We start from the raw sequence: 12,596 nt of genomic DNA, 5'->3' as shown, positions 1-12,596 counted from the left end.
CGTTTTTATTTGAGGAATTCACCCTTCCTTATCTACAGTCTTGGCATTGAATTAATACTGATATTTGCTTTTGGATGCTAATATCATCCAATATTCTGTAACTGTTATATTGTTAAATGTATATAGTGGTTTGGATGGAAAGAAATGAATTACTTTTAGTTCCATTTTCTTAGAATCATCTTAGAAAAGATTATTTTTTTTTTTTAGTTTTAAAAACAACTATAATCACATTAAAGACTATTTTCTTTAGTTTTAAAAACAACTATAATTAAAGGAGACAACGTGTGGGGGCAGATTATTGTAGAAGCAGTAAAAGTTCATTTAGGGGTGTTTTATCATATCTTGGTTAATCATCATACATCTTCCATGAGAAAAGGATGCAAGGCACGTTGCAGGTAGTGGAGAGGGACATCCCTTCCAGGAAGTACAAGATGGAGACAGGCACTTTCACTTGAAAAACCATAAGACTTTATTTTACCAATTCACATTTCTAACACACCAAATAACAGATCCCTCAGGGCGACAAGGATCTTACTTGTTTTACCATGTGTATTAGTAGATTATTTGAATTGCTACAATAAACATGTATTGGTGATGAAAATTTTTTCCTACCAGGTAATTCTCTAAGACAGTTCATAAGACGAGACCATTTTATCAGTGTACCTTCAAGTACCTTAGAGATAAGTAATTCAACATCTAGATCAAACTGAGCTGAGGACTAGAAGACAAATCCAGTGGCTTATATGAAGTTGCAATTGGGAGCATGAATAGATATTTTAATGGATTGCTGGACTGTCTTTGACAGAGTTATTAACTTTTGGAATTTATACTTATCAAGGTATATTATATTCATTGACCCAGTTTCTCTAAAAATCAGTTTAAGCTGCTACCCTCCAAAGCAGCTGTGTTACATGGTTTGCCATAAGGGGTGGCCAAAAAGGGATGGGTGTTGTAGGACACTTGTCCTCAAACTCTGACCATCCATGCTTCCTTTTCTGAGTACTTACTATATTTAAAGTAGAAAGTTTCTATCAACAGCTCAAATTAAGACATAAGGACACATATTTTCCTTCACAAGCTCAGCAGGCAAAGACTTGTCCTTTTTAAAGTTTACTATGCTAAAAATGTATAGGATACACTTGAATAGTAGCGTCCTAGACTCCAACTTCATATGATCCCACCGTGCTAAATGCTATAGTAAATGACTAGCAAGAGGATTACAAGTTCAAAAACAAAGTATCTCAGAAACAGACCAGGTCCAGGAATGTACGTGGGTGGGTGGAGACAACATATACACACATTCTGGACCAACTGGCCACTGCATCTGTATTTATGGGTACACAAAAGACTTCTCTTACTCAAGGGATGAGTATCTGACTGAAGGGATAAGTAATAGTCATGATGGTGCCAACATCTGGAAGTCTGGGAGAATTTCAGCCACCTTCCTGCGGAGCTGCTCTCGCCTTTCTTCTTTCCCCCTTTCGTCTTTCATAAATCTTACAGATGTCTTCCATGTCTGAAATGCTTGGTTGAGAATCCTCCTTTAAAAATAAAGTTGGGAGGAAGGGTAAAATATTAAGGAAAAGTTGACTTTCCAACTGATGTACATTTAAACACTATTAAAATAGTTATGTGGGGGCTGGGGTTGTGGCTCAGAGGTAGAGTGCTGGTCTAGCATGCCCGAGGTACTGGGTTCGATCCTCAGCACCACATTAAAAAATTAAAGATATTGTGTCCACCTATTAAAAAAATAATTATGTGAATAAAAGGTTAACATAAAATGTGTGGAAATCACAACTGGGATTCAGTAAAAGGGGATGACAGTGGAGAGGGAGATTATTTATTTTGGTAAGATTGCAGGGAAAGCCTTTCTAAGGAGATGACATTTGAGCAGAGGACCCAGTTGGCCTCTGATAATGCAGGCTGCCTATAAGACATGTTTCTCAGGTGATCTGATCACTACCTGTTATTTTGTGCCCAAGCCAGGATCAAGTGATTCCAGCAAGGGCACTGACAGCAACAGCACTCAGGGCAAAGATTTTGGAAAACTACATGCAGAATGTGCCACTACTATGGGCACCGGGACTTCAGTGCTTAGTTATATTTTAAAAGCCTGCTGGTTTCTGGGTACAGTGGTGCACACCTATAATCCCAGAGACTCAGGGGAGGATAAGGCAAGAGGATTACAAAGTTCAAAGCTAACCTGGGCAATTAGCAAAACCCTGTCTCAAAATCTGAAAGGAGGCTGGGGATGTAGTTCCCCTGAGCTAATTCCCAGTACTGCAAAAATAAACAAAAATAAATGCCTTCTGATAACGTCACCTCCAACAAGAATAAAAACAAAAACAGGAAAAAAAGAAACGTCTGACTCCAGTTGAGAAAAAACCTAACATTATTTGTGGAAGCATGGTTAAGGAGGGCCACTGAAGCTTTATCTCTATGATCACAGGAAAGCATGCTATGTCCTTGGAGGGTTTCTCAGTGCCTGCTCCATCTGAACACCAGCCATATACAGGAGAGCCAGGAAACCTACCCAAGGAGGCAGTTAAAGTGAACCGAGAGTTTCAGTATAGTGGGAAGGGACCTCAGTGGTGAGAAGGACAGGGGCTGCCCAGTCTGGGGATGAGGAGTGTCTGAGGCTTTTGAAAGACATGATCTCTGAACAGCTTTAGTCAGGGCAAAGGAAAGGCTTTCCCAGAAGAGGGTGCATCTTGAATAAAGGCAAAGAGGCAAGAATAGCCGAGCATGTGTGAGGAATTACAAGAGCAGTTATGTTGAAACAGAGGTCAGAGTAGTTTATATTTTCACAACTGGAGGAAGGATTTGTTCTAGCCTCTTAACCACCTAATGAAGCCTGGAATGAGTCTCAATTCTCATTACTTTTATGGCTGTTGGTTGTCTGATGTTTTGGATAAGGTTGATTTTTATTGGTAGAAGTATGAGAGAAAGAGGGGGGATAAGGGGGAGTGTGCACATGGAGCTTTGAACTTTTTATCCATCCAGTCCATCATTTACAGCTTCCTGTACTCATCTCTAGGGCCCTGTGTTAGTCAACTTTTTATCACTTTGAGACAAAGATACCTGACAAGAACAACTTAGAGGAGGAAGAGTTTATTTTGGTTCACAATTTCACAGGTCTCAGTCCATGGTCATCTGACTCCATTGCTCTGGCCTCAGGTGAAGCAGAAGGTCATGGCAGAAGATCATGGTAGATGAAAGTAACTCAAATCTTAACAACCAGGAAGCAGAGAGCCAAAAAAAGCGGGGGTGGGGAGGGATATATATAATCCCCAAGACACATCCCCAGTGACCCATTTTCTCTAGCAATGTTCCACCTGCCTGGAGTTACACCCATTTAGTTCATTTAAATTATTAATCCATCAAGTGAGTTAATCCAATGATTAGGTTATAGCTTCCACTATATCATTTCACCTTTTACATTAACACAGGAGTTTTTCAGGGGCATCTTGTGTTCAAACCACAACATTGTCTTGTCCCCAAAAGCTCATGGCCATCTCATAATGTAAAATACATTAGTTAATTTCCAAGAGTCCTTATAATCTTAACAGTTCAAGCATGGCCCAAAAGTCCAAGTCCAAAGTCTCATCTTAGACTTAAGGCTAACTGTTGGTTGTAAGCCCTTGTAACAATCAAAAGCAGATTATGTATATCCAATATATATGGCACAGTGTTACGGTTTAGATATGAGATATGCCACAAAAGCGCCTGTGTGAGACAATGCAAGAAGTTTAGAGGTGAAACGGACTGTTACGAGAGTCTTAACCTAATCAGTGCATTAATCCACTTGAATAGATAGTAGGGTATGACTGGAGGAGATAGGACACTAAGGGTGTGACTTTGGGGTATATATTTTGTCCTTGGTGATAGGCAATATCTCTCTCTGCTTCCTGATTGTTATGTCCTGAGCTGCTTTCTTCATGTCCTTCTGCTCTGATGTTTTGCCTCACCTTGGATCCAGAGCATTGGAGATGGCTGTGTGTGGACTGAGATCTCTGAAAATATGAGTGCCAGATAAACTTTTCTTCATCTAAAATTGTTCTAGTCAGGTCTTTTTGTCACAGCAGTGAAAAAGCTGACAAAAACACACAGAGTAAACATTTTCATTATAAAAGGGAGGAATAGAGGCACAGGAAGAAGGGATGAGACCAAAGTAAGATCTAGCTGGGAAAATAGGTCCTGTAGCTCCACATCCAGCACTGAGGACTCACAGTGGTGAGATGTGATCTCCAAAGGGCTTGGGCAGCCCCACCTCTATGACCTTGCTGGTTGCATCCTACATGGTCTTTCTCTTGGGATGGCTCTCTCTGAGGCCAGCAGCTTTTCTCAGCTCCCAGTCCCTATCATTTTCATCTCTTAATTCCTGGGGTCTCCACTACAGCTTCAGCTTCACCTTCACAGCTTCATGCATTGCACTCTCAAGGGCAGCTGATAGGGATTCCAACCCTGCTATACTTTGCCTGGCCTCCTAAGCCTTCCTTTGAAATCTCAGCAGAAACCTCCATAACCCTTTAACTTCAGCATCCTGTAGTCCTCCAGAACCAGTGCCATGTAGAATGATACCAAAGTCTGTTGCAAGCTCAGGCAGTATCTGGGCCTCCTTGGACGATGGCTTTAGATAGCCTCTTTGTACCTGGGTGGCTGAACAAAATGAAACAAATTCTGAGGAAATAACTTTGTGGGTTCTGCTAGGTGAGCTGGGTGCCTCCATGATTTCTTTTTAAAGGCATTTTCACTTCTACACTCTTGAGCCTGCCATGGGTGTGGTCTTGCTGATTCAAGAGATATCCTCAAGGTATCTTTCCTATTGTCTTTGTGCAAAGTACTTGGCTTCTCCTTAGTGGCAGTAATACTTTCAATGACCACACCTTCCTTGTCCCCAATTTTACATACACTTTTCTGGCTGATTGCAAATTTTAAAAAATCTTTTCTGCTTTTTGTTCCCGATTATCACAGTAAACTTAACTAAAAAAGTTGCCAGCATTAGTCATAACACTGCCTGAATGCTGTGCTGCCTTAAAAATTTCCTCCACCAGATTAATCAGTCCATTACCTTTAAATTCAGCCTTACATAAAGTCTTAGGATGTGGGGAATCTGTAGAAAAGTTCTTTGCCAGAATCTAACATGAATGCTCTCTAATCTAATTCCCAAGAGAGTCTTCAATTCTATGAAACCTCATGAATATAATCCTTTACTATAGGCACTCCTGTGAGAATTCTGGTTTTCTGAGATCTTGCCAAAATTGTTCACTAAGTTTACAACATTCTAAGGCTTCTCCAGCCTGAATTATCAAAATGTTCCAAACTCCTTCTGCAAACCAGTTCCAAAGGCTTTTGAACTACATGGTCAGGTTAGTCACAGCACTTTCTGCACTTCTCAGTACCAATTCAGTCAGTTTTTTTGTCACTCTGACCAAAATTCCTGAAAAGAACAACTTAGAGGAGGAAAAATTTATTTTGGTTCATAGTTTCAGAGGTTCACTCAATGGTCAGCCTGCTCCATTACTCTGGACCTAAGGTGAAGCAAAGCCTCATGTTGGAATGGCCTCTTAGAGGAAACCTGTTCATCTCATGACAGCCAGGAAGCACAGAGAAAACATGAGGAGCCAGGGACAAAACACATAATCTCTAAGGCATGATTACAGTAACCATTTCCTCTAGTCAAGCCCACCTGTGTAGAGTTACCATCCAGTTCATCCATTTGAATTATTAATTCATCAATAGATTAATCCATTGATTAAGGTTACAGCTCTCCCAATCTAATCATTTTACCTCCTGCATTAACGTAGGAGCTTTTAGGAACACCTCATATCCAAATAATAATAGGCCCTCTCCCAGTCCTTGAACCTGTCTCCCACTTTTACCTGCTATTCATATCTTATCTCTCCTGTCTACACAACCATTTTCTGACTTCCACATTTTAGTTCCTACTGTTTTACCCTACTGAAATGCTCTGCCCCCTGCATGGAAAGAAATAGGGCAAGTAAACAGCTAGACAATGATGAAAGTAGGTTGGTCAGAAAGGTGATATTTGAGCAGATATCTGAATGATGGGAAAGTCCAGGTCCTATGAATTCTCTGAAGCAGAAGTGAGCTTTGTTTGTCCAAAGAATAGAGGCAAGTGGGTCAGGAACACAGTAAACAAGGAGTAAAATGGGAAGAGATGAAGTCACAACAATACTTTCATATCAATGAGACACTGCTGAGGGGCTGGGGATGTGGCTCAAGCAGTAGCGTGCTCGCCTGGCATGCGTGCGGCCCGGGTTCGATCCTCAGTACCACATACAAACAAAGATGTTGTGTACGCCAAAAACTGAAAAATAAATATTGAAATTCTTTCTCCCTCTCTCTCTCTAAAAAAATAAAAAAGATTTATTTAAAAAAAAAAAAAGGAGACACTGCTGAAATTTTATTTCTTGTTGATTGCATGGATTCCTACATTGATTTCATAACTTCAAACCCTGAAGAGAAACACTATCTTACAAACTATCTTAACTATACCATATATATCTTTACTATATCATTAACTATATGATATACTTAAGATATACTTAAGATATCTTAACTATATCATTTGTTATAGTTTACCAATGACAGTGAATTATGAAAATAGGGAGGAAGACTGATCCAGGGAGCTGCCATGCATTATCTGTCTGCCTTGAATAATTCATCTACCTGCCTATAGCCTGTTTCCTTGCCTGAAAATGCAAATCATGAAATCTGCTCCCCACCCCTGGGTTACACTGTGATAAGATGGTTTGTTATGAAGCTACAATGAATCTCAGCCTCTATTCAATGGCTGAGAAACAGAAAGAAAACAAAGAAAGGCAAAAAGCATTTTAATAAAAATACATTCACAGTGACACTAACTAATAAATATTAGCTATTCTTTTGGACAAACCAGTGCATTACAATGATACCTTGCTTACTTTTCACAACAACCCTATAAAATAGGTTCTTTTGTTATCCTCATTTTAGAAAGGGGAATCAGGGAGGTTTTGAAAGGTTATTTGTCCAAAGTCACAGAGATATTTTTTTTTTTTTTTTTTTTTTTTTTTTTTTTTTAATTTTTTATTGTGGGTTGTTCAAAACATTACAAATTTCTTGACATATCATATTCCACACTTTGTTTCAAGTGGGTTATGAACTCCCACCTTCACCCCATACACAGATTGCAGAATCACATCAGTTACACATCCATTGATTTACAAATTGCCATACTAGTGTCTGTTGTGCTCCACTGCCTTTCCCATCCTCACAGAGATATTGAGTCCTACCTTTCAGATTCTAAATCTGAAGCATTTTATTCAAAGGCAAACCTCTGAATACTCTCACTTATTGCATATTTATTTTAATTTATACAAAATCATAATCAACTTGCTTATCTGTTGCCAGACCACTGATTTCCAGTACCTGTAAATTAAACATGGATGAACGGTTTTTGTTAGGAGTCGGTATTCTAGTGTACTAAATTATGAAAACTAATAAAAAGAACAGAGATATGCATGCACAAGAGCGCGCATGTACACACACACACACACACACACACACAACACACACACACACATACTCCTACAAACAAATGAAAGCAACCAAAATAAATCTGAGGGCAGTGACAAAAGAGATATTTCTACACATCAAAACAGTCTTCACATCTCAAAACCCAGAGGCATCCTGAAAGCACCCACCACATTCACCGATGTTCATAAGGAATGATACCAAATCACCAAAAAGGATAGACTGTTTACTCTCAAAGGGAAGTGCATAATATTCAGAACATTTTTTGTACAAAATGCTTAAAATTAGAAATCAAAGAAAAAAAAATGTATTTATATAGACTACCTTATTTTCTAAAAATACTGGATTAAATTATTATTTTAAATATTAATATGATATACAGTATGATTCCAGGTATAAAAAGTTCTAAACCAGGCCCAAAACAAAAACAAAACAATAGCATAATAGCATTAAAGGCTGCATACTTAGGAGGGAAAAGTATAAAGGAAAGTTAGGAAGGGTTCACTGTAAAAGTCAGGAGAATAGTTTATCTTTGGGAGGGACTTATGATTGGGAAGGAGCTTAGCGGACTGTGATGTTCTATATCTTGACCTCAGTCATGGTGAAATGGATGTCTACTTTTTTAAAAAATGTTTTTAGTTGTAGATGGACACAATACCTTTATTTTATTTATTTACTTTTATGTGGTGCTGAGGATCAAACCCAGTGCCTCACACATGCTAGGCAATTGCTCTATTACTGAGCTCCACCCCCAGCCCTGGATGTCTACTTCTAAACAATTCATTAGACTCTATGATTTAGGTACTTTTCTGTATTTGTGTTATATTTCACAACTAATAATGTTAAAAAACTAATGAAGCAGACGGTATATTTACTTAGGTGTGTTGTGTGTAATCCGCATATTTGATCTCCTTGCTAGTCTCGGTGAGGTGAAGAGGGCAGGCCTCCTTCTCATTTTAAAGATGGGTTCCCCTAGAATCCCAGGGTGGTCAGTGTTTCCCTCTTACCCATATAGTCAGTGGATATGCTGGGACTCCCAACCCTGCCTGGTGTCTGAGGGCTTAGCTCTCCTTGCCTCCACCTCCTATTTCAAGACATATTCTAGTAGAAGAGCATTTGTGAAGTCAGTGAATTTCTTTAAAGATCAAAACCTCACCTGTCACTATGTTCCACTGAGATCTCGTGCTTGTTCTGAGCATCAATCTTCACCTCTTTGACCACTGTAAACCAGGCTCTGAAAATCCTCTTCTGAAGGAAATGTACACAAAGTTTTCTCACTTGTTCCTCCAGATCAGTCATGTACTGGGGATAAGGACAGGAACAGAAGTGAGACAAATAATATCAATCGACAAAGAATTAGTGCAAATACCTGGACGCAGAGGCGCATGCCTGTAATCCCAATGGCTCAGGAGGCTGAGGCAGGAGGATCATGAGTTCAAAACCAGCCTCAGCAATGGTGAGGCACTAAGCAACTCAATGAGACTCTGTCTCTAAATAAAATACAAAAAAGGGCTGAGTATGTGGCCCAGTGGTCGAGTGCCCCTGAGTTCAATCTGCGGTACCAAAAAAGAAAAAAAAAAAAAAGAATTAGAGCAAATAATATGAGAGAGAGAGAGAGAGAGAGAGAGAGAGAAACAGAGAACAGAAATATACAAAACAAAGGAACAAAGGATGCTAGAGGGATAAAGAAAAAAGAAGAATATGGAAGTCAAGATAATATCCTCTATAATGTATTATAAAAATAACAGAAACAGATGAGTAGGAACAGGTGTAAGATTGAGGGGTAGGTTTCTAATAAAATCATCTGGGAACTGTGAGAAAAAAATAAGAAGTATAAAAATGTGTTGATATCATATTACATGTACTTAGAATGTTATATACTAACAAAAATTGATCTGACATTTTAAAATTCATTTCAAAGCAATGAATTAGATTCACTACTATATAGTCTTCTTGAAAAAAATGTAATGACCACAGGTGTTCCACAGCCCGTTTAATTTTCTTATACAGGACTAAGCAGTGAGATATATTTAAAGTGTCCTTCCCACCAGGCCTGATGGTGCATGCCTATAATTCTAGCTACTCAGGAGGGAGAGGCAGGAGGATCACAACTTCAAGGCCAGCCTGGGAAACTTGATGAAGCCTTATCTCAAAAAGATCTGAGGATGTAGCTCATTGATAGAGTGCTTATGTTGCATGTGCAAGGCCTTGGGTTCAGTTCCTAGGATGGAAAGAAAAGTGTCCTTACCTGTAGCCAGCCCTGAAAGACTCTCCTAAGCAATATGTGGGAATAAAATTGATCTGCCTGGGCCATCTTCCTATTCAGACTGTCCTGACTACACTGGAACCAGGTCAGCAGGCATTTCCTTTGTAGAGCCAAAGAGTGATGTTCTTCTGCCACCTAGATATATTTTTAAGTGAGAAAAGGAAATTATTCCTTAAATTTTAAATCATTTAAGAAAACTTCAGCTTGTAGTATATGATACTGTATACTGCATTTAAGCAGTTCTTAGGGAAGAATAACCTTAAGGTATAGACAGTCTATGTCCCAGAAGTTTTGACTGCCCTGTTATTTGGAGGATATAGATACACATCATCATGCATGGCCCAATGCTGACTCCCTGAAGACCACTCCCTGACTGGCTGTTATAGAAATGGCATAAACAATCTCCAAAGCTGTCACTTCACTTCCATTGAGTTTTGGAGTGGGTGGATGGAAACATTCTTGGTTTGCTCTCCTGAAACAAGGACAGCAACTCCATAACAAACCTCTCTTTATTATGTACTTAACCACTGTTTAATTGAGAAAATGCCAATATTGTCAATTAGTTGTAATAAACTGTCACAAGCATTAAAATTTAGATATTATCAATAATTCACAAACCATTTGTAGAAAAATAACATGATGAGCATTAACATCTTAGCAACTCAAAAGGCAAAGAGTATCATTCTATCCAAAAAAATACAACTTGCCGTTTATAGATTTTATAAAGTATTGTTGTTTTCTGTATTGTTTTATTCTTTCAAGAGACATAAGAAAAAAAAAAAACCCTCTCTCTTAGTTCTCTCCAGGCAATGAAATATTTTCTAAGTCTTTTCTTAGTCATTCATCCCTGTGAATATGACTGATCCAAGCAAACCTTTTGGTAGTCATATTTATTGGCCAAAATGAACATCACAGGGGTACTCTGTGGTATATACAAGCCTGGAAGCCAACGTTTCATCTATTTTGAACTTCATGATCACACACTTGAATACTCTGTTCCATGCAGTGGATAAATTTATGAGAGAAATTTCAGTGGTATTCAATTTCATATGTCTCTGTGATAGAGGCCTTGCACATGCTGGTTCCAGCATGCTTTCACCTGGCACTGTGAAATCATATTACAAATGTTATATATATATACACTAACAAAAATTGATCTGACATTTTAAAATTCATTTCAAAGACTATAAAGTAGTGAATCTAATTCATTGCTTTCCCCCACTCAATGACCTTGATTGTGGCTCTATGACTTGCATTGTCCAGTGAAATATTAGTGGGCAGCAGAGGTTTCATATAGGTTTACATAATTTGGCTTGGTCTTTTGTATATCTGACAGCTGCCAGGTGAAAGCATGCTGGAACCAGAATGAGGTATGGGGAGAGACCTAAACTCAACACACAACTAGCCCACAGACATGTGAGTGAGAAATAAATTCTTGTAAGCCACTGATATTAGGCAAAGTTATCACAGTAGAACCTAATACACACCTGAGAACCTTTTCTGTTTCTTAAATTCTGCTAAAATTACTAGAAGTCTCTGTTCCTCTTACCTTGAAGATCTCTAATAAAAATGCTTTCTAATTTTTTCCAACCTGCTAAATTAGAAAGTCTTTAAAAGATTAAATACAAACTCTTATCCCAAACAAATAAATACACACACTTAAATAATTTATCTTTTGGACTTTTAAATCACCCAACTCCTCCTAAAGCCTAGTTTTGATACTTGTGCTATTTGAAGAAGTTGTTTTCTAATTTTGAGGGTGAGGGTAAGAGTGGGACACTGCACCTGGGTGTTTTGTTTGCTTTGCATTCTCAATCTCTTCCAAGGTTCTAGACCTTTTTTTCTTAGCAAGAGCTTTTTATAATGTTCTGTGGCTACTGCTTCCAACTCTTGGTTCCTTTTAATTCTCTTCTGTTTCTCTAGTTCTTTCTGCAAAAAAAAATAATGAAGTAAAAATGCCATGATGAAAACACTAAGGAATTTCAACAAGAAGTTAAAGTATTTAATTTGAACATGAAACAGTATGTTAATCATTATAAAAGAGCTCTGGAATATTTTTCAAAAGAAGAATCAGTTCTGCTTAAAAGGTCAGAAAAAGTTGGTTATAAGCTCTACAAGAATGAGCATTAAGTATATTCTTGGGTTTATATTTAGTACTGTTCACAGAAATGGTTTACCTCTTCCTAAATTACTAAAAAGTAAACATCTAGTCAAGAGACATCAGGAATTTTCCCTCATTTTAATGGAAAACCCAATGTAACTCCCTCATTTATGTTATGAGGTACAGATTGTGTATAAATAATGCTATTCAAATGTAAAGATACTCCATTAAAAAATTCCAGAAGTATAATCTCATTACCAATCTTTCTTTTTTAAGTGATGAACAATAAGTCCAGAGGCAAGTTAAAAAGTACTTGATTATCATTAAGCAGCTTTCCTTCCTCCTCTGAGGAGAAAGAGAATCCTGGTGATGCAATGAGGGAAAATACCCCACGTTCTGAACAGGAGAAATGCACCAAGTGGTATGCCTGGGAAAGGTGACAGACACTGCCAGGTACAGTGGTGTGTGTCTGTAATTGCAGCAGCCTTGGGAGGCTGAGGCAGGAGGATGGCAAATTCAAAGCCCAGCCTCAGCAACTTAGTGAGGCACTAAACAAATTAGTGAGACTTAATCTCAAAATAAAAAATGAAAAGGGGAGCTAGAGAAGGATAGAGGTACTTTGGATTAGATAGAGGGGAGTGAAAGGAGGAGAGGGATTATGGAGGTAGGAAGGACAGTAGAATGAATTGGACA

General features: G+C 38.4%; 1 protein-coding gene across 1 annotated transcript in view; it reads right to left on the bottom strand.

Annotated features, from left to right (window-relative positions):
• Positions 1-445: 445 nt before the first annotated feature.
• The window catches only part of Ccdc191 (coiled-coil domain containing 191), an 84,058-nt gene continuing 71,907 nt past the window's right edge, over positions 446-12,596 (bottom strand). Inside the window, 5 exon segments of the mRNA XM_027935900.3 lie at positions 446-1,411; positions 1,413-1,541; positions 8,693-8,838; positions 9,785-9,937; positions 11,588-11,731. Of these exon segments, the coding sequence (XP_027791701.2) occupies positions 1,186-1,411; positions 1,413-1,541; positions 8,693-8,838; positions 9,785-9,937; positions 11,588-11,731 (798 nt within the window). The 3' untranslated portion in view covers positions 446-1,185.

The sequence above is a fragment of the Marmota flaviventris genome, chromosome 8, assembly GCF_047511675.1.
Source record: "Marmota flaviventris isolate mMarFla1 chromosome 8, mMarFla1.hap1, whole genome shotgun sequence".
Taxonomy (NCBI): Eukaryota; Metazoa; Chordata; class Mammalia; order Rodentia; family Sciuridae; genus Marmota; species Marmota flaviventris.
The sequence above is the reverse complement of the archived record's forward strand: the minus strand, read 5'-3'. Positions and strand labels throughout refer to the sequence as shown.